This window comes from Athene noctua, chromosome 1 (genome assembly GCF_965140245.1).
Source record: "Athene noctua chromosome 1, bAthNoc1.hap1.1, whole genome shotgun sequence".
In the NCBI taxonomy this organism is placed as follows: domain Eukaryota; kingdom Metazoa; phylum Chordata; class Aves; order Strigiformes; family Strigidae; genus Athene; species Athene noctua.
Window position 1 is genome coordinate 264,820,509 of NC_134037.1, and position 23,939 is coordinate 264,844,447.

At 60.0% G+C, this 23,939-nt stretch overlaps 2 protein-coding genes across 5 annotated transcripts; both read left to right on the forward strand.

Annotated features, from left to right (window-relative positions):
• Window positions 1-1,723: 1,723 nt before the first annotated feature.
• LOC141966746 (nuclear pore complex protein Nup98-Nup96-like) lies at window positions 1,724-11,696 on the forward strand. 3 transcript variants are annotated; one of them, XM_074919827.1, is made up of 5 exons: window positions 1,724-2,086; window positions 3,214-3,258; window positions 3,896-4,118; window positions 9,352-9,473; window positions 10,450-11,696. In XM_074919827.1, exons 4-5 carry the CDS (start codon window positions 9,434-9,436, stop codon window positions 10,647-10,649), a joined length of 240 nt encoding a protein of 79 aa, XP_074775928.1. In that variant the 5' UTR covers window positions 1,724-2,086; window positions 3,214-3,258; window positions 3,896-4,118; window positions 9,352-9,433; the 3' UTR covers window positions 10,650-11,696. The 3 variants fall into 3 exon arrangements, with proteins under 3 accessions (XP_074775928.1, XP_074775917.1, XP_074775908.1); XM_074919816.1 differs by lacking the exon at window positions 3,896-4,118; XM_074919807.1 differs by lacking the exons at window positions 3,214-3,258; window positions 3,896-4,118.
• Window positions 8,949-16,045, forward strand: LOC141966738 (neuronal acetylcholine receptor subunit alpha-10-like). Of its 2 annotated transcripts, XM_074919783.1 has the most exons (5): window positions 8,949-9,157; window positions 13,300-13,428; window positions 14,185-14,339; window positions 14,629-15,161; window positions 15,292-16,045. In XM_074919783.1, the coding sequence occupies exons 1-5, from the start codon at window positions 9,035-9,037 to the stop codon at window positions 15,774-15,776; spliced, it is 1,425 nt and encodes a 474-aa protein (XP_074775884.1). In that variant the 5' UTR covers window positions 8,949-9,034; the 3' UTR covers window positions 15,777-16,045. The 2 variants fall into 2 exon arrangements, with proteins under 2 accessions (XP_074775884.1, XP_074775893.1); XM_074919792.1 differs by lacking the exons at window positions 8,949-9,157; window positions 13,300-13,428 and having other exon boundaries at window positions 14,243-14,339; window positions 14,765-15,161.
• The last annotated feature ends 7,894 nt before the right edge of the window (window positions 16,046-23,939 follow it).

The window sequence follows — 23,939 nt, forward strand, 5'->3', positions numbered from 1 at the left end:
TTTTAGGGGCTGCTAGGGAAGCTATTTTTAAGCCTAACCAGCAAGTTGAGGTATAAAAAGAAATGGGGGGACTGTAATAAACTATTGTAACTAATTTGCTAAGTTAAACAAGGCGGGTATGATAGGTTTGAATGATCTGTAAATGTTAAACCACACTATCCTGCTGTCTAAAGTATTGTAAAAATAGAATATGGTACCCTGTGTGGGTTTTGAAGTGATTTGCAGTTACTATAACCCGTATTACAATGAATGTTTGAATATATATGGATAAAATATCAAGTATGGCATTCGGTTGGAAAAATGTAACCGCTTCTTGGGAACCCCATCACCTAGAGCTGATAGGTAACCGCTTCTTGGGAACCCCATCACCTAGAGCTGATAGGTAACCGCTTCTCGGAACACCCCCCCACCTAGAGCTAACCTGTGACTGCTGCTTGGAGAAAAGCCGCCAAAAGATGGGATCATGAGGCTTTTAAAAGATCCAGGAGGAGAAAAGCGCGCCAAGAGACCAAGGCTCCGAGACTTCCAAAAGACCCCGCAGGGGAGGACAAAGCCCCGAGCATCTCAAAGGACCCGCTGGAGAAAAGCAGGACAATCGTCTGACGAGAGAGGGCTGGTTAAAGACGGTGGCACAGGAGTATAAAAACCTCTGTTGTTTTGAACTCGGGGTGCGTGTGGCAGAGCTGCGGCTCTCCCTGCACCCAGCGCTGCTTTGCCTATTGCTTCCCACCCTCACTCGATGGAACCCAATAAAATGATATATTTTTATAAAAATCGGCTTTGCCCGGCCATAACGCGGGTGCCGGCGCCGAGGGGGCTCAGCACCTCGCGGGTGGCGTTGGTGCCGGGCGCCGAGGGGGCTGAAGCTCAGGTCGCGGCGCGGCCCCCCCCGGCCTCCGGGGGGCGCCCCCCTCCTGGCCGCCCCGGTCCCCGCGGAAAGGCCCTGCCCGCCCCCCGCTGCGGAGCCGCCCCGGGCTCGGCCGGGAGAGGGGGCGGGCCTCGGGCCGGGCGGGAGGGGAGCTGGGCTCCGGGCCCGCAGTGGCCGGGGCGGCTGCCCATCGCGTGGGACGGGAGCGCGGCTCGTTCGCGCGGGGCCGGGACCGGCCCGGCGCCGCTTCTCCGCTCCGCCGGCGGCTCCCGCCGCCGCGTCCCTCCCGCGTGTTACCGGGGGGCGGGAGGGGAGCGGCCACCGGCCGGGCTCAGACCCCGCCCGGCCTCGGGGCTGAGCCGGGACAGACGGCGCCTCCCGGCGGTCCCTTGGCCCCCGCAGGTTTGGTCGCCGCGGCTGCCGAGCGGCGTGCCGGCGCTGCCGCCGCCCCGTGGCGCCGCGGGCAGGTCCCGGCGCTGCTGTCGGGCGGGAGGCGGCCCGGGGGCTGTGTGCGGCTGTGCTGGAGAGTTCCGGGCGTGCCGAGGGTCCCGGGGCTGCTGGCGTTCCCTGCCGGCGCCTCGCTGCTGGGAGCCGGCGTGTTCCTGCCCGCGGCTCGGGCTGGGTTGGGGGCGAAGCAGCTGTTGGAGAGAATCCCCCGGAGCTCGGCCCCGGGGCTGGAGTGTTGCGAGCGGCTGGGGGTGCGGGGTCGCCCGGGCAAGTGCCTGGGCCCGCGGGCGCCTGCGGGGCACTGGAACTTGGCTGCCCTATTCCTCCCTCGTTGGAGCTTCGGGGATTTTCTGGAGAAAGTGTAATTGCAGAGGAGCGCGGGTCGCGGCGACGTGCTGGGGCCTGGCCCACGCCTACCGGGTGCTGCTGAAGGAAGGCTTCTCCGTGCCCTCCGAGGGGAGAGAAGGGCTCTGGGGCTGGGAACAGACCCCAGAGGCTGCGGCCCCTGCCAGGTCCTCAACGGAAACTGCAGCCGCTCCAAGGCCGAGGGCGGGCGCTGCCGCCGAAGCAGAGGCCCAGCCCACGCCGGTGTCGGGCGCTCCCGGCGAGAAGACAAACACCCCGAGCAATGCCCTGGCAGTGTACGCGGTGAGGACGGAGCAGGGCCATCGCCAGAAGAGGAGGAGGCGGAGGCAGAGCCAGGGCCAGTCACCCCATCCTGAGCCCTGCGGGAGCTGCCAGAGAGGCGGAAGGATTTCAGCCGCCCCCCAGGTGAGCACCTCGTTCCCCGGCTGCCCCGGTGCCGGGGTCGCGGGGCCGGGAGTGGGGAAGCAGAGGGGAGGGAGGCCGGGCAGCGGGGAGCCCCGTCTCGGGAAGGGGCGCCGACAAGGAATTGGGAGAAGGAAATCGCTGGGCTGCGGACGGGATCCTGGTCTGGGGGGTGGGTGCTGTGCCGAGGGAGCCTCCCCCCGTCCCTCCGCTGCCTCGGAGGTGGGGGATCCCTGCAGGCCCCCCCCAGCACGGCGGGGTTCAACCCCTGCCCGCCGCCCACCCGCACACCCACCCGCACTGCCCAAAGCCGGAGCGAGGGTCTCTGAGCCCCGGCAGACTCACCGTTCTGCTCCCAGTACCCCCAGTGCTCCCACTGGGCAGCCCCTGGGGGGTTCCGCGGCCGCTCTGCCTGAGCAGGGTGACGGGTGGGGCCCCACAGGGGCACTGTGGGTACTGGGGGACACTGGGAGCACTGGGGACACTAATGGTACTGGCGGGCCCCGGGAGCCCTGGGGGCCCTGGGTGCGGCTCCTGCTCCCCCCCGCCGCTCTCCCGTGGCTGGGGGGGTCGGGCCCCTCCCGGAGCCCGCAGCGGCCCCGCGCCCGGCCGGGCCCCCCTGCGCCTCGCCAGGGGCTGCGGCTGCGAGGCCGAGGCCTCCGAGCAGGTGCGCGGGGAGGGGACCGGGGCCTGCCGGGGGGCGTCGGCCTGTCCCTTCAGGCTGCCGGGGCGGGGGGCACGGCCCCGGGTGGGGGCAGCGAGCAGCAGGGCCGCCAGGCCGCGGGTCATCGCGGTTACTCGGCTTCTGACCAATCTCAAACTGTCAGGATTGTTCCCAGAGCGCCTGGGCGCTGGTAATTAAACCTGTCAAACGATAGCCACTTATTAATTTTTCCTGCTGTTAACAATATCCTGAGAGAAAGGAGTTTTTCTAAAGCTTCTTCCTTTTACGAGTTCCCTCCTTTGGTTTTTCCATTGCACTCCTGCGATCCTTCTTATTTATCATTCCACATCTCTCTATTTTCTGCTTTATAAAAGAACCACAACCAGGGCAGCACTGAAACCGGTCAGTCACACAGACTAGTATGACTAGAGTTGTTAGAACAGCGACAATTACTTTCTTTAACCAGGTCCTTAAGTTCGGAAACCAGGATGTCATGAACTTCAATCTCGGGGTAAGTGCCTGATACCCATCAGCAGGATTGTGTGTTTTTTAAAAAAAAGAATTGTGCAGATATTACAGATATTGTGTAACCAGTTCATCTCCATCCAAAAGACTGTACCAGGCACAGCAAGTATTCTCCCAAATAAAATTTCAGCTGGGGAAATCCCAGTTGGCTTCTTGGGGTATTCCTTATATCCCGGAACACTACATGTAAAGCATCAGGCCACTTTAGGCAAGCCTGTTTACAAGCCTTAACTAATTTTTCTTCTAAGGTTCTGTTCATTCGTTCTACTTGACCAGATGATTCTGAATACCAGATGAGTATGAAACAAAAAATGCCAAAGGAATTATAAATCTGAATTCAAACTGCAGCTCTGAAATGACCCCCTCGATCAGAATCGGTGACTTCAGGAACTCCGTATCTGGGAATTGTTTCCTTCAGTAAAATTTCTACTACTGCTTTTGCCTCCTTTTTCCTAGTAGGAAAAGCTTCTATCGCTAACATGGCAGAGTAGCCCATTGTTTCTGGCATGGCAGCACTGTCAGGTGGGAGCTTTTGAAAAGGAAAGGTGGCTGGAGGTCTTTTTCCGCTGGGTGCCTTAATTCATACAGAAGCATATTGTTTACAAAGTTTACACCCTTCACAGATTCTTTTGGCTGCTGCACTAATTCCCGGGGCAGCCCCAAGTCTTTGAATCGGGAGTGCTAAGCTCTCTGGCCCCCCATGAGTGTTTTTGTGATGCCATCGCGTCACCGGTAACAAATACCTTTGTGGAAGAAGAGGCTTGAGACTGAGCACCCGTTGTTCTCCTTGTGGCTGGGCTCCAGGCCGGATCCACTGCTCCTTTTCTTCGCCAGGGAGGTCTTCAGGTAACTTCTTTATCTCCGGGAGTTCGATGTCGCCTCACGATGTGATAATGACACGATAGACACCACCTGTCGTGCTGCGGCTCTGGCTGCTTGGTCAGCTCAAGCATCTCCTTCTGAAATCCTATCTTGCCTCTGGGTAGGTGCTGTTATACAGGTGGCAGAAATCTCAGAGGGTGGTTGTAGCGCCTCCAGTAATGCCTTGAGCTGCTTGCCATGAGCCATAGTCTTCCCAGCTGATGGTAAGCAGCCCCATTCTTGCCATAAAGTCCCAGTCGCGTGGCAGATACCAAAAGCGTATTTAGAGTCCGTATAAATGTTACCTCTTGTCCTCTTGCGTAATTTGCAGCTTCTGCGAGAGCAATTATTCCCGCTCCCTGTGCCCCCAAAGGTGCAGGCAAAGGTCCCGCCGAGAGTACCCGCGTTTCCGTAGCCCCTGCGAAACCGGGGACATCTGCGACCTCCTGCATAACAGGAGGAGCCGTCCGTGAAGAGGTTCAAGTCAGGGTTATCTAAAGGCTGATCCTGTAAACCGTCTCGCAGTGTGCTGCTTTGGCTTCATAACTGAACACGGTTCTGGTTATCTTTCTCTCCATGGGAGGGTGAAGGCATTAGGGTGGCAGGGTTCAATGTATTGCACCTTTCCAACTTCAAACGATTAGCCAAGGATAGGACTGTCTCTGTGCGCCCCTTGAGGAGAGAAAGCTTTCTCTGCATATTGTTTTAACGGTATCTCTACGTAATGGGGCACACAGACCGTTAGTGGATGTCCTCGGACAATTGTCCTGGGGTTTCTTCTGTCGTTCCAGCTGCTGCTGCTATTGCTCTAATGCAAAAAGGAGTTCCTTCAGTCACTGGGTCTAATTTGGGAGAAAAATAGGTAACAGGTCGTTCGTGTGGTCCTAAAGTTTGTACTAACACCCCTCTTGCAATTCTTTTCATCACAACAGAATGTAAAAGGCTTTGAATAATCAGGAAGTCCTGGCTTTAATATGAACCCAAGATATTTCGCCCGCTGTTTGCGCATAGCGGTCACTTGGACAGAGATGCACGGTGTCCCTTGTTAACCAGCTGGATACACAGATACTCAGAATGCCTGATACAGTCATCCTTAGTTTTGCTTGCCAGTAACAAATCACCAACATATTGTATCCAGGCAGACTTACCTGGAAAAAACAAATTTTGTAAATAATTTTTCAAAATTTGAGAAAATACTGTTGGAGAACTGGTAAAATCCTAGTGGTAACCTAGCCCAGGGGAACTGCTTCCCGTGCCACGTGAAGGCAAAGACTGATTGGCTTTCTTCTGCAATTGGAACGCCAAAGAAAGCTCCTGTAAGATTAAGCCCCGTGAAATACTGTGCCCGGACTGGAATCTGTGTTAAAATCAGCCTAGGATCTGGTACCACAGGGTGTGAAGCCGTGACCTGCTCATGTACAGCTCGTAAATCTCGAACAAATCTATATTCAGCATCTCCATCGTTATCTGCTTTATGTTTACTAACTGGTAAAATTGGAGTGTTACAAGGACTACGACACTCCTTCAAAACTCTTCTTTTAAAAAAACCGCACAGTTTGTTTTTCTATACTGGGAATGGCCTCATTTATAATTGGATATTGCCAAGCTGAAGGAGTCGTCCCTCCTTCTGTTTTTATCACAACTGGCTCAGCTGATTTTAACCATCCCACTGCATCTCCTGTTGGACTTCAAAGTTCTCTGGGAGCCGCAGCCAATTCAAAGCGTACATCGTTCAAATCATTTGGGTTTTGACCTCCCAATTCAATTATTTTTGAGCCCATTCAAATCGACCGAATCCCTGTTAGAGCCAAGGAGATAAATGTACCAAGTTCCTGCAAAAGGTCTCGTCAAAGGGGTAGATCCATGTTTTATCGCTTCCCCTACTGCTCTCTGTACGATCATTTGGAATGTGAGGAACTTCAAAATTCAGTAGAGGCCCAGAAGGCCAGTAGGGGAATTGGGAGAGATCACAAAGTTACCCCAAACCAAGTCCTTACCCAAAACGATTCTGTTTACCTTTGCAGAAATCTGACCGTGCTCGTGTACCTTGGTTCCAAGGGGTCCCATTGTTCTTTCCGTTCCCAGAGAAGATGAGTGAGGTCGGGGAGGTCTGGCAGGTGGAGATCCTCCTTGTGCAGACACGGGTCTCAGCGGGCTCTCTCTCTGCCTGCGGCCCAGATTCCCACAGCAGAAGCACTCTAGAGAACTGGCATATTGAGAGATGGGAGGAATTCTGCCTCGCGTCCGCCTTCCCCTCATTCTGCCTCGGGGAAATCCCCGACCTCTCCCTCTTGGGTTATAGGTTTGGGCAATCGCTGCAGCCAGCAACCTAATTTCGCTTTCTTTCTTTCCTTGCTCTTGCTTCTTCTCAAGTTTTAACCTTTCGCCACCTCTCCGGTCAAAAGCAAAACCAGCAACGTTCAAGATTTGACTGTTTCACCTTGCCAGCCTGGCGTGAGTTTCTCCAAAACCCCAAAATAGCTAGTGGCTCTTGGAAATTTTCAGGGGTCATGCCCCATAATGAGTAAAGTAGCCTTCAATCGGCCCTAATAATCACTTCGGTGCTCGTCTGATCTTTGTCTCCATTCCAAAACTTTTGACAAATCAGTTACTCTCTCACTTTTGTTGGAAAATCTTTTCCCTTTCCTCTGTTTGAAATAGTTCTTGTAATAGTTTTCCTATCATTCCAGTCAGGGGTGACAATTCCCGGCTGAGCACATTTTTCAGCAGCAGCCCGTAAGCGAGGCGCTTCTGCCTGCCAAGCGACTAAATCCCCTTGTTTCCAAGGCTCGTGTCCCCTGGCTGCTGTTACTGGAGAGACGCCGGCGCCTGCCCCAGGGCCCGCTCCAGGCTTTGGGCTGGAATCCAGAGGCGCTGGATACACGCCAGCACTCTGAAAGGCGGTTCAGATTCTTCAGCTGCAGGAGCTGGAGGAAGTCAACTCCCTTCACTTTTTATCCAGGAGGTTTTCTGTCTTGGTTGACCCCCATTCTACTAGACATGCCGAGAATCAATATCTTGACTCTCAGAATCCTCCAAAATGATTCCGAGCAATTTCTGCTGATGGGGTGTAACTGTTCCTTTCGGAGGCCGTACACCCATTGGCCCTCCTCCTCTGTTTCTTGTCAGGAATGGCCATTCCTCTTGGCACCATATTATCAGTTTCCTTTTCTGTTATGATTGTGCCAAAGGTATCTTTCCCTAATTTTGGAAAACCTCAGCGAGGGGCGTCCCTCCCCCTTTCAACGCTGAGTGCTGTCCCCATCTTCTGTATATTTCTTTTATCTCTCTCTTTGGAGATTTAAACACCAAGAGTTCCCCAATATAATTTTTAAAAAATCCCCCAAACCCAAAATAATGAACGTGGCCAGGCTGTTAACACAGAGCATGAGAACACAGAGTGCGAGGATGCAGGTTTTGAACCCCGGGAGCAAGATTTATATGCTGGGTCTTTTGGCTGTGATAAGCTTTCAGACCCTGACGCTGTAAATCCTGAAAAAACCTGGGCTGTGCTCTCCTTAGCTGGGGATGATCCGTGGGTAACAGTGAGGTGAGAAGCCTTGGCGCAAGGGCATGGGGACACGGCGAGAAAGATTCTTGCTCCTGTAAGCTATGAGCTGGGACATCAGCCACGTTGGGAAGGACGGCATTTTTCTGTTATTAAAGAACTACAGAAGAGCATTAATGAGGACGGGCTGCAAAAGTCATTTACAACACGTACGCCGGAGGCAGTCGCTCCTGGATATCAGTCAGTCCCATGGAACTGGCTGGCGCTTTTACAAACGGCACTGACGCCAGCACAGAACTCTGTCTGGAAAACCCAGCGCGTGGATCTCTGTGCTCAGCGTTCGCGCCCCCCCGCCTGCAGGCGCGGAGCTGGCGGCTCCGTGAACGGCCCCCCTCACCCCGCTGCTCGCAGGACCGCACCCGGGCGGGCAAGGCTGGGCCGGGCCCTCCGGCCACCCGGACATCGGTCCAGCCTCCCCGCAGTCGCTCCCGCTGCGATGCCAGTCCCCCTTCCTTTGTCACCCACAGGATGCGGCAGGGCAGCCCCCACGCCCACAGCTCATCGGCCGGGCTGTGGGCAAGCCGAGCCTCCTCCTGGGGCCCGCTCTCCTCCAGGGCCTCCCCCGCTGCCGGGAGGCCGGCAGCTCCCTCGCTCTCGTCCTTCCAGCCCTTCTCCGTCCTGCTCTTTTTCTTGCTCTGCTTCTCCCGCACGCTCGCCAAGTCACCCTTCTTGCCACGCCACTTCTCTGCCAGGCAGCTTGTGTCCTCCCTTCCCGCACGTGGTCAGCGCAGAGAAGCTGGGAGAGATCCTCCGTCTGGTGGTGCCCGTGCCAGTCCTCGATCACGTCTGCGTACTCCTCCGCCAGCACATTTGAGGTCAGCCGCCTCAGCAGAGGTCTCGTTCCACAGCTCACGGGGGATGTCCGTCACCACCTCGACGGCCTTGTGCACCAGGTTGTGCAGGGCCTCGAACGTCTCCGACATGCCCTTGGCGAGTCTGTTCCTGCCGCTCCTCTCCTCACGCAGGTTGTAATCCCGCAGCCGCTTACAGATGTTTTCCGATATCCGACTGCGTGTACTTGACGGCAGAGCCCTTCCCATCCAGGAAGCTGTACTTGGTGTCGGTCACCTCCTTGGCGTTGCCAGTCTCCTCAAAAGCAGATTTCGGCTCCGCTGCCACGCGCTTGCACACCTCGCGCTTGCTGGGCGGACGCACCCGGTCCATTTCGCCGCCAGCAGCAGCGGCGGCGCTGCCGCCGCCACGGCTCCGGTTCCGGGGCCGCCCGACCCCCGGGCGCAGAGCCCGGCACCACGCTCTCGGCCCGCGCCCGCCTACCCCCCCCCGCCAAAGCGACAGTTTTTCACAGAGAAGGTGCTGACGCTGTCGTGCAGCAATGGCTTTCAGTATCCCGAATGATGTTTTGATGTTGGTAGTATTTGTCATTCTATGTCGTGTCGGCAGTAAGTGTAAGGGGCCCCGTTGTGCGGTTGTTTTGCGTGTGGGAGACGCAGCCCAGGTGATGCTGCGCAGCGCGGAGCTCTCCCACCCGCCAGGGAAGCGCCCGGGGAGGAAGGACAGGGCCCAGTGCCCGCCCGCTGGGTCATCACTGCTGCTGTGTGTTCGGGCTCAGGGTTTTAAGTGTCACAGGTGAAATACCTCCTCTAGCGGGAGGCGGTAATTCTGTGTTCATTGTTGTTGTCTTGAATTTAGGTGCGTACCTTGTGGGGAGAGTGCACCTCTGGACCATCTGCCTGACGGAAATATTGTCAGAAGATCATCTACAACCTTACGGATGTTGTTTGTTTTTGTCCCCTCTGTGCGGCCCCGTGTCCGTAAGCACCACCACGGGGACGTTTGCTCGGCCCAGAGCCGCTCCTGCCAGAGCAGGCAGGGACTGTGCCTGCCTGCACCCTGCTCCTGCCTCCTGCCCCCTCCAGAGCCCGGGGGCTGCGGGGCACCCACTGCAGGAACAGGGGGATGGGACAGGTCAGGTCCTTGGCTCTTTCACCTCAGATCTAATCCCCTGGGGCACACAGCTGCCTTCTCCGCCCTCCTGCACGACCCCCCCAGGGCACCCGGCCCCCTCGACAAAAGCAATCCCAGCCGTGGCTTGACCTTTCCCGACGCAGGAACAGCCCAGACTCTCTGCCCCAGCACACTTTTCATGCCCACTACGGGGCCTTTATCCCCCTCTAGGGCACGTCGGGGGCTTGGTGGGGCCGGGCCAGCCTGCTTGGCAGATCCTCTGCGATCGACTCGCCAGGGGCTTTTGCTGAGCGCACCTCCCAGGGTTTGTTCCCAGTCCCTTCAAATACCCCCATGGGAGACTTTATTCTCCGTTAGAACACAGTGACTCAGGGACGCCGGTAGCCCCCGGGGACACTGGTTTTACGCCCCACCGCTGCGGGCTGTCGGTGTGGCTGTTCCTCCGCCTGTGGGATGGGGAGGCTGCGGGTGGGGAGGGGAGCCGGGGCTTGCTCCAGCACTTGCCCTGCATGCAGCTCTGCCAGGAAAGCTCCTGTCCTGGCTCCCGAGGAATTTCCCCTTGCATCGCTGCTAAATTCACCCCAAAAAAGTCTGCCAGGCGAGCTCCTGTCCTCGCTCAGGAGCAATCTCCCCTCGAATTACTGCTGAATTCACCCCAAATTCTGCAAAAAAAGAACAACCCCCTGCCACACTCACTCCTGTGCTGGCTCCTGCAGACTTTCCCCTCGAATCGCTGCTGAGTGCACCCCAGACCCTGCGGTACCCCAAACCGAGCTGTGCCGTGCCGCCGACGCTCCCTTTTTCTCCCTTTTCTCCCCGCAGACATGGCCAAACGCGTGGCCAACCTGCTGCGCGTGGTGCTGAGCCTGCAGCCCCTGGCCGAGGCCGCCCCGGACCCCCAGCGCGTGCCCCTGCGCCTGCTGGCCCCCCACATCGGGCGCTTGCCCATGCCCGAGGACTACGCCTTGGAGGAGCTGCGCGGCCTCACCCAGTCCTACCTGCGCGAGCTGACCACGCGCTGAGGGCCCGTCCTTCCGCCGTCCTTCCTCCGAGGGACAGGGTGTGGGGCTTTCACCTTGTCCGCAGGACGAACCACCGAGTCTCTGCCCGCACAGGTTTTTCTGTTGAAGTTTTCAAAAAAAAAAAGTTGATTCCGTGGGCTGACACAGGAGTTCATTATTATTTTGTGTGTCACCTGGGGGAGCGGTGAGAGGCGTTGGACCTTCCTGCCCGGCGCCGTGCCCCCCCCTTCTAGAACCAACAAAGCCCGTTTTGCCCATCCTGCCTGCCCCGAGCTGCTACCTGGGGAGGGGCAGGTCCTTCCCCTCCCGCCGTCGCGGCGCCGAGGACGTTTCGATGAATTCTGGGATGGTTCCGAGGGCAGGTGGCCCCGCGCCCTGCACCCCACCTGGCTCTAAGCGGGGCGTTAAGCGGGGCTTTGTGGTGAAAATGCGCCGGGGGGTGGGGGGGAGCGTGCCGAGGGAGTAAAAATCCCCTTCAGCAGCGTCTTTTCCTCTTGGTAAGTGGGGAACGTGCAACCGCCTTTCGCTTCTCCGTCTCCCAAAGCGAAGCGACACCCCCCCGGCCCTGCCGCGCTCTGGGGCTCCGGGTTTCTGCTGGGAGGGGGCAAACTGTGCGCCCAAAGTGGGGAAAAAACCCCACACCAAAACCGATCACACCCCCCCAGCCCCCCAACTCCCTGGGCACTGAGCGGAGCCCCCGTCTCCCCCACGAACCCCCGGCTCCCTCCCCGAGCTCCGCTGGGTCCAGCCTCTACTCTTGCTCTGTTTAGAAACTGAATATTTTTGGAAGAAGGAGAAGAGGAAGAAAAAAAAGAAAGAAACCAAACGTGTCTCGGTCTGCTCTGATTTCAGGGTTACTGCGGCGGCCCCTCCTGCCACGGCTCGCAGTAGCCAGCGGCTTCCAGCCCGCCTGCTGCTGCTTTGCGTTGGCTCACCGAAGGTCTCGATGCATGGGGGTTATGTAAAGGTTTTTATTAAAAAAAAATTATTAATAAATGATCTAGATTATTTTCCTGTCTTTTTGAAAACAATAAATAAAATGTTTATAGTATTCCCACTGTTTCCTTTGCTTTTTACGTAGGTTTTCTGGTTGGGAGCCCCGTGGCTGCGTCTCGTCGTGGCTCTTACTGGTTAGACTGGGCTTAAGCAGACTTAAGGGAGGGCCTGAGCCTGGAAGACCCTTCGGGAAGGCTGCAGCGCTGTGGAAGACCAGCGGGAAGAAAAGCGGAGGAGGACGGGGGGAGCCGGTGGGGAGCTGCAGCCGGGTGCTGGGCACCTCCTGCGGCGTGAGGGAGAGGAGGGTGGGGTGAAGGCCGAGGGGGTGCGGAGAGGGGAAGGCCCTGGCTTGGAACAGGGATTTCTGGAGAGGGGAGGGATGAGCGGGGGGCCGGCGTCGTGGCAAAGGGCGGGAAGCGCTTTTCTGTGCGAGGCCGAAGGGCTTCGCCAAGGCTGGAAGCGGCGTGTCCAAAGCCGGGTTACACAAACCACAGACGATTATCCTCGGCTGGGCACAGATCCGCACCCCAGGGTGGGGGGATAGCGGGTGCCCGCCCCTGGCTTCTGCAGAGGGGGCTGGGGGGCTCCTGCTCCCCAGTGAGGGGCACGAGCAGCCGTAAAACCAGCAGCAGTTGGTGCCCCCTGGGCGCTGCACGTGCCCCCGGCGCGGTGCGGGGAGCCGGGGCAGCCGGCTGCGCCTCTTGCGTTACCCTCATCGCGTCCCTGCAACCCCAGCTGCCGCCCTGGGCAGAGGCCGGGACCCGGCGCTGGGGATGAATAATTCACCGGCGGGAAACAAAACCTCCAGCCTTAAAACCGATCGGCGCCCTGCTTGGCGTCTGCTGCCGGGGACCGCTGTGGGAAAGGTGCCAGGGAGGGGCCGGGGGCAGCGGGAGCCGGCGGCCTCCCGCAGGGCCGGAGCTGGGGCGACGCTCCGGCACCTCTGCGGCAGGGACCTCTGCCACTTGCTGCTGCGTCTCCTTGGGCGCGTCCCTTAACCTCCCGGGATTTTGCTCTCAATGGGAACACTCTTCCCTTTCCTCGCTCTTTAACCAAGGCCGGAGACCGGGATGTCCGGCACCGCGGTCCCCCCGCCCCGGGCCCCCCCGCGCCCACCCTGGGCTCTTCCCACCAGCCCTGCACGGCTGATCGCTGCACAGAGATCGTCGCTCCCTGGGGGGGGCCGTGCCCCCCCGCGCTGTCCCAGCCCTGACGTCACCCCGGCGCTCGCAGGCAGCACGGGCACCCCCCCGTGTCCCCCGAGACCTGCGCGGGGCGGGAACGCGGCGGGATGGAGCCCGGAGCTGGCCCCCTGCTCACCCTCTGCCTCGCCGGCTGCCTCCTGGCCCCGGGTAAGCAGCGGAGGGGCAGTGAGGGGCGCTGACACCCCCCCACCCCCCCCGGCCCCGGGGAGAGGGTCCCCTGAGCCCTGCGAGCAGCGGCAGCCCCGCACGTCGGGCAGCCCTGGGTGGGGGACGGCGTCGGTGGAGTTGGGGGGCTCGGGCTGGTGGCGAGGAGGGACGGGGGTCCCCGTGTGCTCCCCCGGCCGCACTCACCTGGTTCCTGGGGGTGCCTGGGGAGGGCTCTGGCTGCACCCCCGCCTGCAGCCCCTCCAGCCCCACTCTGGGTCCCCGCAGGCTGTTGGGGGGCTCAGGGCAGATTCGCCTACAAGTTGCTCCACGACCTCTTTGCCAACTACTCCAGCGCCCTGCGGCCCGTGGAGGACACAGAGCGGGCGCTCAGCGTCACCCTCCAGGTCACCCTCTCCCAGATCATCGACATGGTGAGTGGCACCAGCGCCGGCGGCCCGGCCCAGCCAAACCGGGACCGGCCCCGTCGCACTCCTGGCCACGGCTTAGCTGGGCTCTGCTCTTCCCCAGCGGGTCCTGCTCATCCCTCGAAACGAGCCAGGACCCCCCAAAGCCAGCCCAGCTGCCCCCGGGTCAGCTCAGACCACCTGAAGACAGCTCAGGCCCCCCAAAACCAGCACAGCCCCCGGCAGCGTGAGGTTGGATGAGGGATGGGGGGTTCAGTCTGGAGCAGAGGAGGCTGAGGGGAGACCTCCTGGCCCTCTGCAACTCCCTGCCAGGAGGGGGCAGAGAGGGGGGATGAGTCTCTGGAGCCAAGGCCCCAGCGCCAGGCCCCGAGGGAATGGCCTCAAGCTGCCCAGGGCAGGGTCAGGCTGGCTCTGAGGAAGGATTTCTGTGCAGAAGGGGCTGTTGGGCGTTGGAATGGGCTGCCCAGGGCAGGGGGGAGTCCCCGGGATCCCTGGAGGGGTTGAAGAGTCGGGCTGAGCCAGCGCTGAGGGATCTGGGGGAGTTGGGAACGGTCAGGGGGAGGGTCATGGTGGCACTGGAGGAGCTGCAGGGGCTTTTCCAACCCGGATCACTCTGGGGTGCTGTGACTCAGATCGCTCCCACCCCCCCACAAGCAGCACCCTGGAAGGCAGCTCAGCTCCCCCAGAACCCTCGCAGTGTTGGGGGCTGAGGGGGGGGTGGCACCAGGGTCTGTCCCCGCACGCACCCACTGCCCTCGGCAGGACGAGAGGAACCAGGTCCTCACCACCTACCTGTGGGTGCGCCAGGCCTGGCTGGACGCCCACCTCGCCTGGGACGAGGACACCTACGGCGGCATCGACAGCATCCGCATCCCCAGCAGCTACGTCTGGCGGCCGGACGTCATCCTCTACAACAAGTGGGTTGTGCTGGACACCCCCCCACACACAACGGCTCCCGGAGCTGGGGGGGCTCTGGCTGGGACTGGGGAGGGGCTGCGTGGGAGATATTTCCAACCTTGGGCCCCCGGGGCGTTCCCGGTGTGGGTGACGAGGGCGGGGGGGGGCCGGCACCCCCGAGCCCACACTTTTGGGGGCAGGGTGATGCGGGGAGGGGACACGGCGTCGGGGGCAGGTGATCGGCCCTGCAAAGCCCCGGCCCACGTGGGGCTCGGGGCCACCTCGGCCCTATGGCCGTCCCGCCCCCAGCGCCGACGACCGCTTCGGCGGCTCAATGGAGACCAACGTGGTGCTGCGCTCCGACGGGCTCATCATGTGGGACTGGCCCGCCATCACCAAGAGCTCCTGCAAGGTGGACGTCTCCTACTTCCCCTTCGACCGGCAGCGCTGCCGCCTCACCTTCGGCTCCTGGACCTACAATGGGAACCAGATCGACCTCCACAACCGCCTGGACACTGCGGACCTGACGGATTTCGTGGAGAATGTGGAGTGGGAGGTGCTGGGCATGCCGGCCACGAGGAACGTCATCACCTATGGCTGCTGCTCCGAGCCCTACCCCGACGTCACCTACACCCTGCTCCTCCGCCGCCGTGCCTCCTTCTACATCTTCAACCTGCTCCTGCCCTGCATCATGGTCTCCTTCCTGGCGCCGCTCGGCTTCTACCTGCCGGCTGACTCGGGGGAGAAGGTCTCGCTGGGGGTGACGGTGCTGCTGGCCCTCACCGTCTTCCAGCTGCTGGTGGCAGAGAGCATGCCACCCTCGGAGAGCGTCCCGCTCATCGGTGAGCCTCGACGGCAGCCAGAACCCTCCCGCGGGACCCGCGGGGGGGTGGGTGGGCAGCACCCATGCCAGGGGAGGGGAGGGTGGGGCTCTCCACCCCTTCGCGGCATCACCGTCCGTTGCCCACGCAGGGAAGTATTACATCGCCACCATGACCATGATCACGGCCTCAACCGCGCTGACCATCTTCATCATGAACGTCCACCACTGTGGCCCGGGGGCCCGGCCCGTGCCCCCCTGGGCCAGGCGGCTCATCCTGCACCACATGGCCCGGCTCTGCTGCGTCTACGAGGTGGGCGAGAGCTGCAAGAGCCCCCGGCGGGCGCTGGGCGAGCGGGAGGATGGAGGGGACGCTGCAGGGCTGGGGGAGAGCCCCGGCCGGGGGGAAGTGGGTGCTGAGGCCAGAGCCTGTCCCCGAGACCGCTGCCTGTGCCACCACGATGGGCTGCTGACGAACGTTGGCTACATCGCCGGCTGCTTCCGACGCCACCGAGCTGCACAGCGCCGCACCGGCGAGTGGAAGAAGGTGGCCAAGGTGATGGACCGCTTCTTCATGTGGGTCTTCTTCCTCATGGTCTTCCTCATGAGCGTGCTGGTGCTGGGCCGAGCTGCCTGATGGCCCCCTGGACCCATCGCCCTGATGCACCCACTGCCCACAGCCCCCCGCCCGCTCCAGGGACAATGGTGGCCATGGGTGTGTCCTGAGAGCGGCTCATCCCGACACCTGGCCCCCCACAGCTGCAGGGTGGGAGCTCCAGCCGCACCAGGCAAGAGGAACCTGACAGCGGGAGCCCCACCCCAGCCAGGGCCACATCGTCCCATTCCACCCCCCGCCTGAGAAACCCAACAAAACCCAAACTAAATAAACCCTGGAGGGTGACCTGGCTCTCCTGCCTGGGGTGGGGAGGTTCTGGGGGGGTGACCCTCCTGTCCATGGGGCCGTGCCCGGCCCTTGCGGCCCCATCTGCAGCTCTGCAGCAGGGGGCGGGGGAGCAGAGCCTTTCACCTCAGATCTAATCCCCTGGGGCACACAGCTGCCTTCTCCGTCCTCCTGCACGACCCCCCCAGGGCACCCGGCCCCGCGACAAAAGCAATCCCAGCCGTGGCTTGACCTTTCCCGACGCAGGAACAGCCCAGACTCTCTGCCCCAGCACACTTTTCATGCCCACTACGGGGCCTTTATCCCCCTCTAGGGCACGTCAGGGGCTTGGTGGGGCCGGGCCAGCCTGCTTGGCAGATCCTCTGCGATCGACTCACCAGGGGCTTTTGCTGAGCGCACCTCCCAGGGTTTGTTCCCAGTCCCTTCAAATACCCCCATGGGAGACTTGACCAAAACAGTTTTAGATGGGGATCAAACAACCTGACTTAAGTCTCATTAACAGACAAAGCCACAAGCCGTAGTCCAATGCACAAAGTCAGCAACCCTGATCCAGTGAACAGAGCACGTAATCCAGAAACCGGAATCCAGTACACCCAGTGTTATAAACTGACTTCTTAGAATTGGCTGAGTCAGAGTTTCCAGTTTATTTAGCAAGCGGCAACAAGCAAAACAGCGCTGGGTGGCCGGGGTGTCTCCTGCTCCAACAACGGCCCGCACCTCTCAAGGAATTTTGTCTTAATTTTATACTACAAAGCATTGCATGTTCATTAAACGCCTATACATATACTTTACCTAAACCCGCCTACTCCCGCTTCGTACGGAAATTAGCTTATCAGTCCTTTACGCTTGCGCAGATGCTGCTGAAAATTACGGGTCGGGGTCTTCAAATCATGGGCGGTGGTCTAGTCTCATTACTGGTCTTGAGTAAGGAGATTTATGGACGTGCTTGTTCATGCTTTATAAAGTACAGACACTTCTCTCTCTTATTACCCCCCCTCCCCTTTCTTTCACTCTTTTACACAATATCATTTTATCATGTTAGTTCAGTTAAGCACTTGCTGTTAGTTCTATATAATGTGCAACAGTTCATATGACAGTTCACCTTTCCATTGTCTTTTTGCTGATTTTGATGAACAAACAGCGTACCGTCCATCACACACAGCACATCCTTCAAAATTACCAGGAGCAGCGGGTGCGACCCGCAGCCACAATTCTCCCAGAGGGGACTGAAAGCCCCGGCCCAGTTTCAGACCTCGTGGGATTCAAACCCACAGCAGCTCAGACCAGCCGACACTCGCACCCACAGCGTTTCAGACCAGGCATCCTCTGAGCTCTCCTCTGGGAGAACTTGTCCAGGAGGGACTCCAAGCCCTCGGTGCCCTTCGGGCCCAACCTGGCGAGGCTTTTGCCGCCTCTGGCAGGCAGGCAACCGGAAATCCTGACAGAATGCCTTTCACCTGACATGGGAATTTGCTCCCAGCTCTTCGGCCCAGGGATCAGAGGATCTCCCCGAGGATCCCTCGGTGTTGGCTGCAGGTCCTATGATGCACGGGTCCATCGAGATTCAGCAGCAGTGTCCCATCTGGGTCACCAAATCTTACCATAAATTGGACCTCAGAAGAACCCTCTGAGGCTCAGTTGGAAGTTTTGGAAGGCAGGCAGGCTGTGCTGCAGCGCTGGGTGCTCGGGGGATCATTCCACCCAACAGCCATGCCCAAAGCCAAGGGCACACTTGTTATGGACAAGAAAAGAAAGGAACTTTCCTGTCATATCCGAAAATACACACCTATTTCAAGAGGATCTACTGCCTGTGTGAATACACTGTCTGGGGGAGAGTCCCTGAGGGGCTTCCCCAGGTGTCTGCTGGTTCTCTGCCCTCCCCGGGATGGACCCACCCAAGCTGCAAACATGAGGTCCTTGGGCACAATCCTGCCCCAGGCCCCTCACAGCACTGAGCCCCAACTGCTGGCAGCCAGCAGCGAGCAGGCAGCAGCTCCCCCCTTTTCTGGAGACTTTGGGCTCACAAACGCAAGCTCTCAGTACCCAACACCCAAACCTGAGTTTCCGGCAGAGAAAGAGCCGCCGTCGCTGTGGCACAATGTAGTCCACGAACTTTCGACGAGCGGAGGAAGCAAGCAGTCGATTCAATGTGAATGACAGAGCAAGCTTCAGCTTTATTCTGTTGGCTTACACCCTTATATCCACTGAGAATTGCATATACATAGAACGCCTATACATATTTATGTTCTATCTCCGCCTATCTTCGCTTCTTATTGTAATTAGGTCTCCTCCCTTTTACGCCTGCGCAATGAGCTCTCAATGTCCTGGGCAGGGGGCGTGAAGGGAGGGTCGGTGGTCGTGGAGAGGAAGTTTCTCCCCTTCCTCACTGCTGACCTTTTCACCCTGAAGTCCTGCGCAGCCTCCGTCGCGCCCTGGGTCCGGGCCAAACCGCTGAGCCAGTCTGGGTGGGTTCTTGGAGTAATCTTTTGCTGACATACGCATTCTCGCAGGTAGGGGGGCAGCTTCAGTTCCAGGCAGGAGATAGTAGCTGAGCAACTCAAGCAATATCTATTTTGCGTAGACGTAACAAATCACCCTGTATTTAATCTCTAAACAGTTTTTCCATGCTGCCATCTCCTTGTTCTTGAAGCCATTCTCCAACAGCACAAGAGTCGGAGGCCCCTCAGCCAGAGCGGGTGCGGCCGTTCCTTCAGCCAGGGCTCGTCAGGAAAGGGCAAGTCTGGAGGCGCAGAGGGATCGGCGGGCAATGCCCTGCTAGTCGCTACCCCCCCACCGGGAAGGGGCACAAAGATGGTCCCGTGAAGGTCCCTACGTGGCTCCTGAGGCCTCGCAGGGGGAAGGGCGTGGCAGGGGGGCGCTGCCGGGTGTCGCAAAGGGGGCTCCACCTGCCTGCCCCAATATAAAAGGCCGCAGCCGCGCTGGGGCCACAGCCGTGGCGGGTGACAACAAGCCCACCCGGGAGCAGACACTTCCGATGCTGCTGCTCAGGCTGCTGCTCATCCTGAGCGAGGCCATGTCGGGGGCCAGGAGGTTCTGGGTAGGTGACGCCGCACCGCGCCGAGCTGGGGGGCGGGGTGGCATGGGGTGTTGTGGGGGGCTGTGGGGGTTGTGGTGCGGGGCTGGGAGATGCTCCTGTCTCACCCAGCTCTTGGGGTCCTGCAGGGGATGAGGAGAAAGGCAAAACAACAGAAAGAGAAAACAAAGGCCCAGACGGAGAAGCCGAGCGCTGAGCGGTCCCAGCCCCGAGCACCCTGTAAACGGCTGACACCCCCCAGCAGCCCTGAGCTCACCCCGCCTCCTTCCCGGGCAACGAATCTACTGAAGCACAGAGGGATGAAGGAGCCTGTGCCGACCCTGGAGACAGGGCGAGTGCCGGGGGAGACCCCCAGCTCCTGCCCCAGCCCCTCAGCCCGTGCCCTGCCCGTCCCGCCGGAGGGGCCGGGCTGCGGCAGGTTCACTTACCCCTGCTCCTCTGCAGGGCCAGGGCGAAGGCGCCGAGCACGGAGGGCCTGTGGCAGCTACCCGGGATATTATATTTCATGGGACCCCACCTTGACCTGCAGACGCGTTTCCTCCCACGACAGCTTCCTCTACATCGCAGAGCGTGAGCCTGCAGCCATGGCAAGTAAAAGCGCTTGGGACCCACCCAGTCCCTCGAGGATGATCAGGGACTGGTCGCAACGTCGGGGTGCGGTGGGACCCTCCCCAAGGTGCTCTACCAGCCCCCCACCTGCACGGAGGTGGAGGCGAAGCTGCGGCAGCCAGGAGCCAAAGTGGGCTCAGTGGGCAGAGAGTGGAGCTGCCATGGGGGCTACTGGAGAGAGATGAGGCTGCAGATGAGGACGAGGAGAGAGCAAGAACATGACACAAGACACAAGCAGCTACAAAAAGTCAGTTGGCAGCAGACCCAGTGGGGCTGGAGAAGAGCAGCCCCATGGAGAAGGACACAAGCGGGGACCCAAGGCACCTGGGCGGCAGCAGCCCGGCACAGCCCAGTCCCCAGCAGCGGGTGCCCGCAGGCAGGACGGGTGGCCGGGCGTCCCCGGGGCCGTGCAGGCTGGGACGGTGCCTGCAGGAGGGCTGCGCCCGGCTCTGGCGGTATCTCAAGGCCTGGTGGCAACAGGGCTTGCGGTCCTGCTGCTGCTGCTTCCCCAAACCCCGAGTTGAAAACTGTGGTCCCAGGGGAGCAACGGGCACCCCAGAGACAGCAGAAGGGGGTGTAGGGCTGGGAACCTCCCTGGGGCGACCCCACTTGCTGGCTTCAAAAATTAAATTATCATTTCTCCGTCCCTGGTGCCGTGGTTCTTCCACCCAGCCCTTGATGCCCCGTCTGCACCCCTGCCTTGCACCCTGATGCACCCCAAACCCACCAGAGACCCTCGCAGGGGGAAGGGCGTGGCAGGGGACCCGTGCTGTGATGTCACAAAGGGGGCTCCGCCCACGTGCCCCAGTATAAAAGGCCGCAGCCGCGCTGGGGCCACAATCATGGCGGGTGGCAACAGGCCCAGCCTGGGCCAGAGGCTCCCGCTACTGATGCTCAACGTGCTGGTCTTCCTGACCAACGCCATGTCGAGGGTTAAGAGGTTCTGGGTAGGTGACACTGCACCATGCCGGGGGGTGGGATGTCGAGGGGTGTTGTGGGGGACCGTGGTGTGGGCCTGAGAGCTGCTCCCATCTCACCCAGCTCTTGGGGTTTTGCAGGGGATGAGGACAGCAGTGAAACGTTCCCGAAGGAGAGCCAAGGCCCAGACGCAGAAGCCAAGTGGTGAGCGGGTCCGGCCCCAAGCACCCTGCAAACGGCGGACACCCCACGGCAGCCCTGAGAAAAGGCCTTCTCCTTACTCGGCGGCTTCTCCACCGACAGGGAGAGGGATGAAGGAGCCTGCGCCAACCCTGGAGACAGGGCAAGTGCCGGGGGAGACCCCCAGATCCTGCCCCAGCCCCTCAGCCCGTGCCCTGCCCGTCCCGCCGGAGGGGCCGGGCTGCGGCAGGTTCACTTACCTCTGCTCCTCTGCAGGGCCAGGGCGAAGGCGCCGAGCATGGAGGACCTGTGGCAGCTACCTGGGATGATGTATGCCTTGGACACCCCCTCGATAAGCAGCTCCGATTCCTTGGACAGCTTCTTCTGTGTCCCACCCATGGAGCGCCTGTACCCGCTACATCGGACACACTCTGTGGGCCCTGCCTCGACGAGGGCCTCCATTTCCTCCAGCGACAGCTTCTTCTACATCCCAGAGCGTGGGCCTGCTGCCATGAGGGAGCAGGTGGTGCAAAACCCCTCGGGACCTGCCCAGTCCTCCAAGGACGATCAGCGCCTTGTGACGACAGCAGGCAGCAATGGGACCCTCCCCAGGGTACCCTACAAGCCCCCCACCGTCACGGAGGTGGAGGCAAAGCTGCGGCAGCCGGGACACAAAATCTGGCTCTATGGGGAGAGAGTGGAGGTGCCGGGGGGGGTCCTGGAGAGAGACAAGGATATGGATGGGGACAAGACAAGCAAGAACGTGGCACAGGACACGAGCAGCTGCGCAAACAAGGGCAGCAGCAGCCCCGTGGGGCTGGAAAGTAGCAGCCCCAAGGAGATGGACATGAGGGGCCCCACAGAAACAAGAAGCAGCAGCCCCGTGCACCTGGGCAGCACCAGCCCCGGGGCTCTGGGCAGCAGCAGCCCGGCACAGCCCAGTCCCCAGCAGCGGGTGCCCGCAGGCAGGACGGGTGGCCGGGCATCCCCGGGGCCATGCAGGCTGGGACGGTGCCTGCAGGAGGGCTGCGCCCGGCTCTGGAGGTATCTCAAGGCCTGGTGGCAAGAGGGCTTGCAGTCCTGCTGCTGCTTCTGATGATCCCCCAAGACCCCGTGATAGAGAAACATTGAGAAATTAAGCACAGGATTAATAAAGTGATGATACTAGGTTTAAGAATTATCTGTTCAGTCAAAGGAATGTTGAGCTTTGGGAACACAGACCCAGGCCCACAAAAACAGAGACAGAGGCTCAAGGCCAGAGGAGGTGAAACCATGTCAACAGAAGATAATGGGCATTTTTTGACCCAACTGACTGAGCCGAGGCCAAAGGATGCACAACATTTTTTAGAAAAGGGGGTAACAAGCTGGACAGCCAAAACAAACTGTTTCTCAGGCTTGGCAATGTCGAAACTGGGGAGGAGGTGATGAGGAAGACTACTGGCCTTCCTCCTGACGACCCCCAAAGACGACCAGCAGGAGGCAATGCGCAAAGATGACAGAAACATTCCAGTTCTGCTGGCACAGGCCCTTTGAACTAAACCCCACTCGGGTTATCTGTATGTATGTTTGTACTGTGCAGCCCTATGAATATGGAGAAGGTACCTGCATTTCAGATGTAAGCGAAGGGGCCTGGGTGTGCACGCTAGGCAGAGAGATCCCCCGTGCACCCAGCGCTGCAGTAAAGAATCCTGCCTTCTGATCCTCTGATTCTGGGTCCCAGAGAGTTCTTCCTCCACCGGCTTTTTCGGTATCCCCGGCGGTGGCAAGGCTGGTCCCAGGGGAGCAACGGGCACCCCAGAGACAGCAGACGGGGGGTGTAGGGCTGGGAACCTCCCTGGGGCGACCCCACTTGCTGGCTTCAAAAATTAAATTATCATCTCTCCATCCCTGGTGCCGTGGTTCTTCCACCCAGCCCTCGATGCCCCTTCTCCCCCGTCCCTTTGCCAAACCTCCCCTTTGGGTCCCTTGCTGACCCCCCCTCCTCTGCCAGGTCTCCCCCAGGTGCTGGCTCCGAGCTCCCCCGGGATTTGTCCCCTCTGTGCGGCCCCGTGTCCGTAAGCACCACGACGGGGACGTTTGCTTGGCCCAGAGCCGCTCCTGCCAGAGCAGGCAGGGACTGTGCCTGCCTGCACCCTGCTCCTGCCTCCTGCCCCCTCCAGAGCCCGGGGGCTGCGGGGCACCCACTGCAGGAACAGGGGGATGGGACAGGTCAGGTCCTTGGCTCTTTCACCTCAGATCTAATCCCCTGGGGCACACAGCTGCCTTCTCCGTCCTCCTGCGCGACCCCCCCAGGGCACCCGGCCCCGCGACAAAAGCAATCCCAGCCGTGGCTTGACCTTTCCCGACGCGGGAACAGCCCAGACTCTCTGCCCCAGCACACTTTTCATGCCCACTACGGGGCCTTTATCCCCCTCTAGGGCACGTCGGGGGCTTGGTGGGGCCGGGCCAGCCTGCTTGGCAGATCCTCTGCGATCGACTCGCCAGGGGCTTTTGCTGAGCGCACCTCCCAGGGTTTGTTCCCAGTCCCTTCAAATACCCCCATGGGAGACTTGACCAAAACAGTTTTAGATGGGGATCAAACAACCTGACTTAAGTCTCATTAACAGACAAAGCCACAAGCCGTAGTCCAATGCACAAAGTCAGCAACCGTGAGCCAGTAAACAGAGCACGTAATCCAGAAACCGGAATCCAGCGCACACAGCACATCCTTCAAAATTACCAGGAGCAGCGGGTGCGACCCGCAGCCACAATTCTCCCAGAGGGGACTGAAAGCCCCGGCCCAGTTTCAGACCTCGTGGGATTCAAACCCACAGCAGCTCAGACCAGCCGACACTCGCACCCACAGCGTTTCAGACCAGGCATCCTCTGAGCTCTCCTCTGGGAGAACTTGTCCAGGAGGGACTCCAAGCCCTCGGTGCCCTTCGGGCCCAACCTGGCGAGGCTTTTGCCGCCTCTGGCAGGCAGGCAACCAGAAATCCTGACAGAATGCCTTTCACCTGACATGGGAATTTGCTCCCAGCTCTTCGGCCCAGGGATCAGAGGATCTCCCCGAGGATCCCTCGGTGTTGGCTGCAGGTCCTGTGATCCCACAGATCCATCGAGATTCAGCAGCAGTGTCCCCTCTGGGTTACCAAATG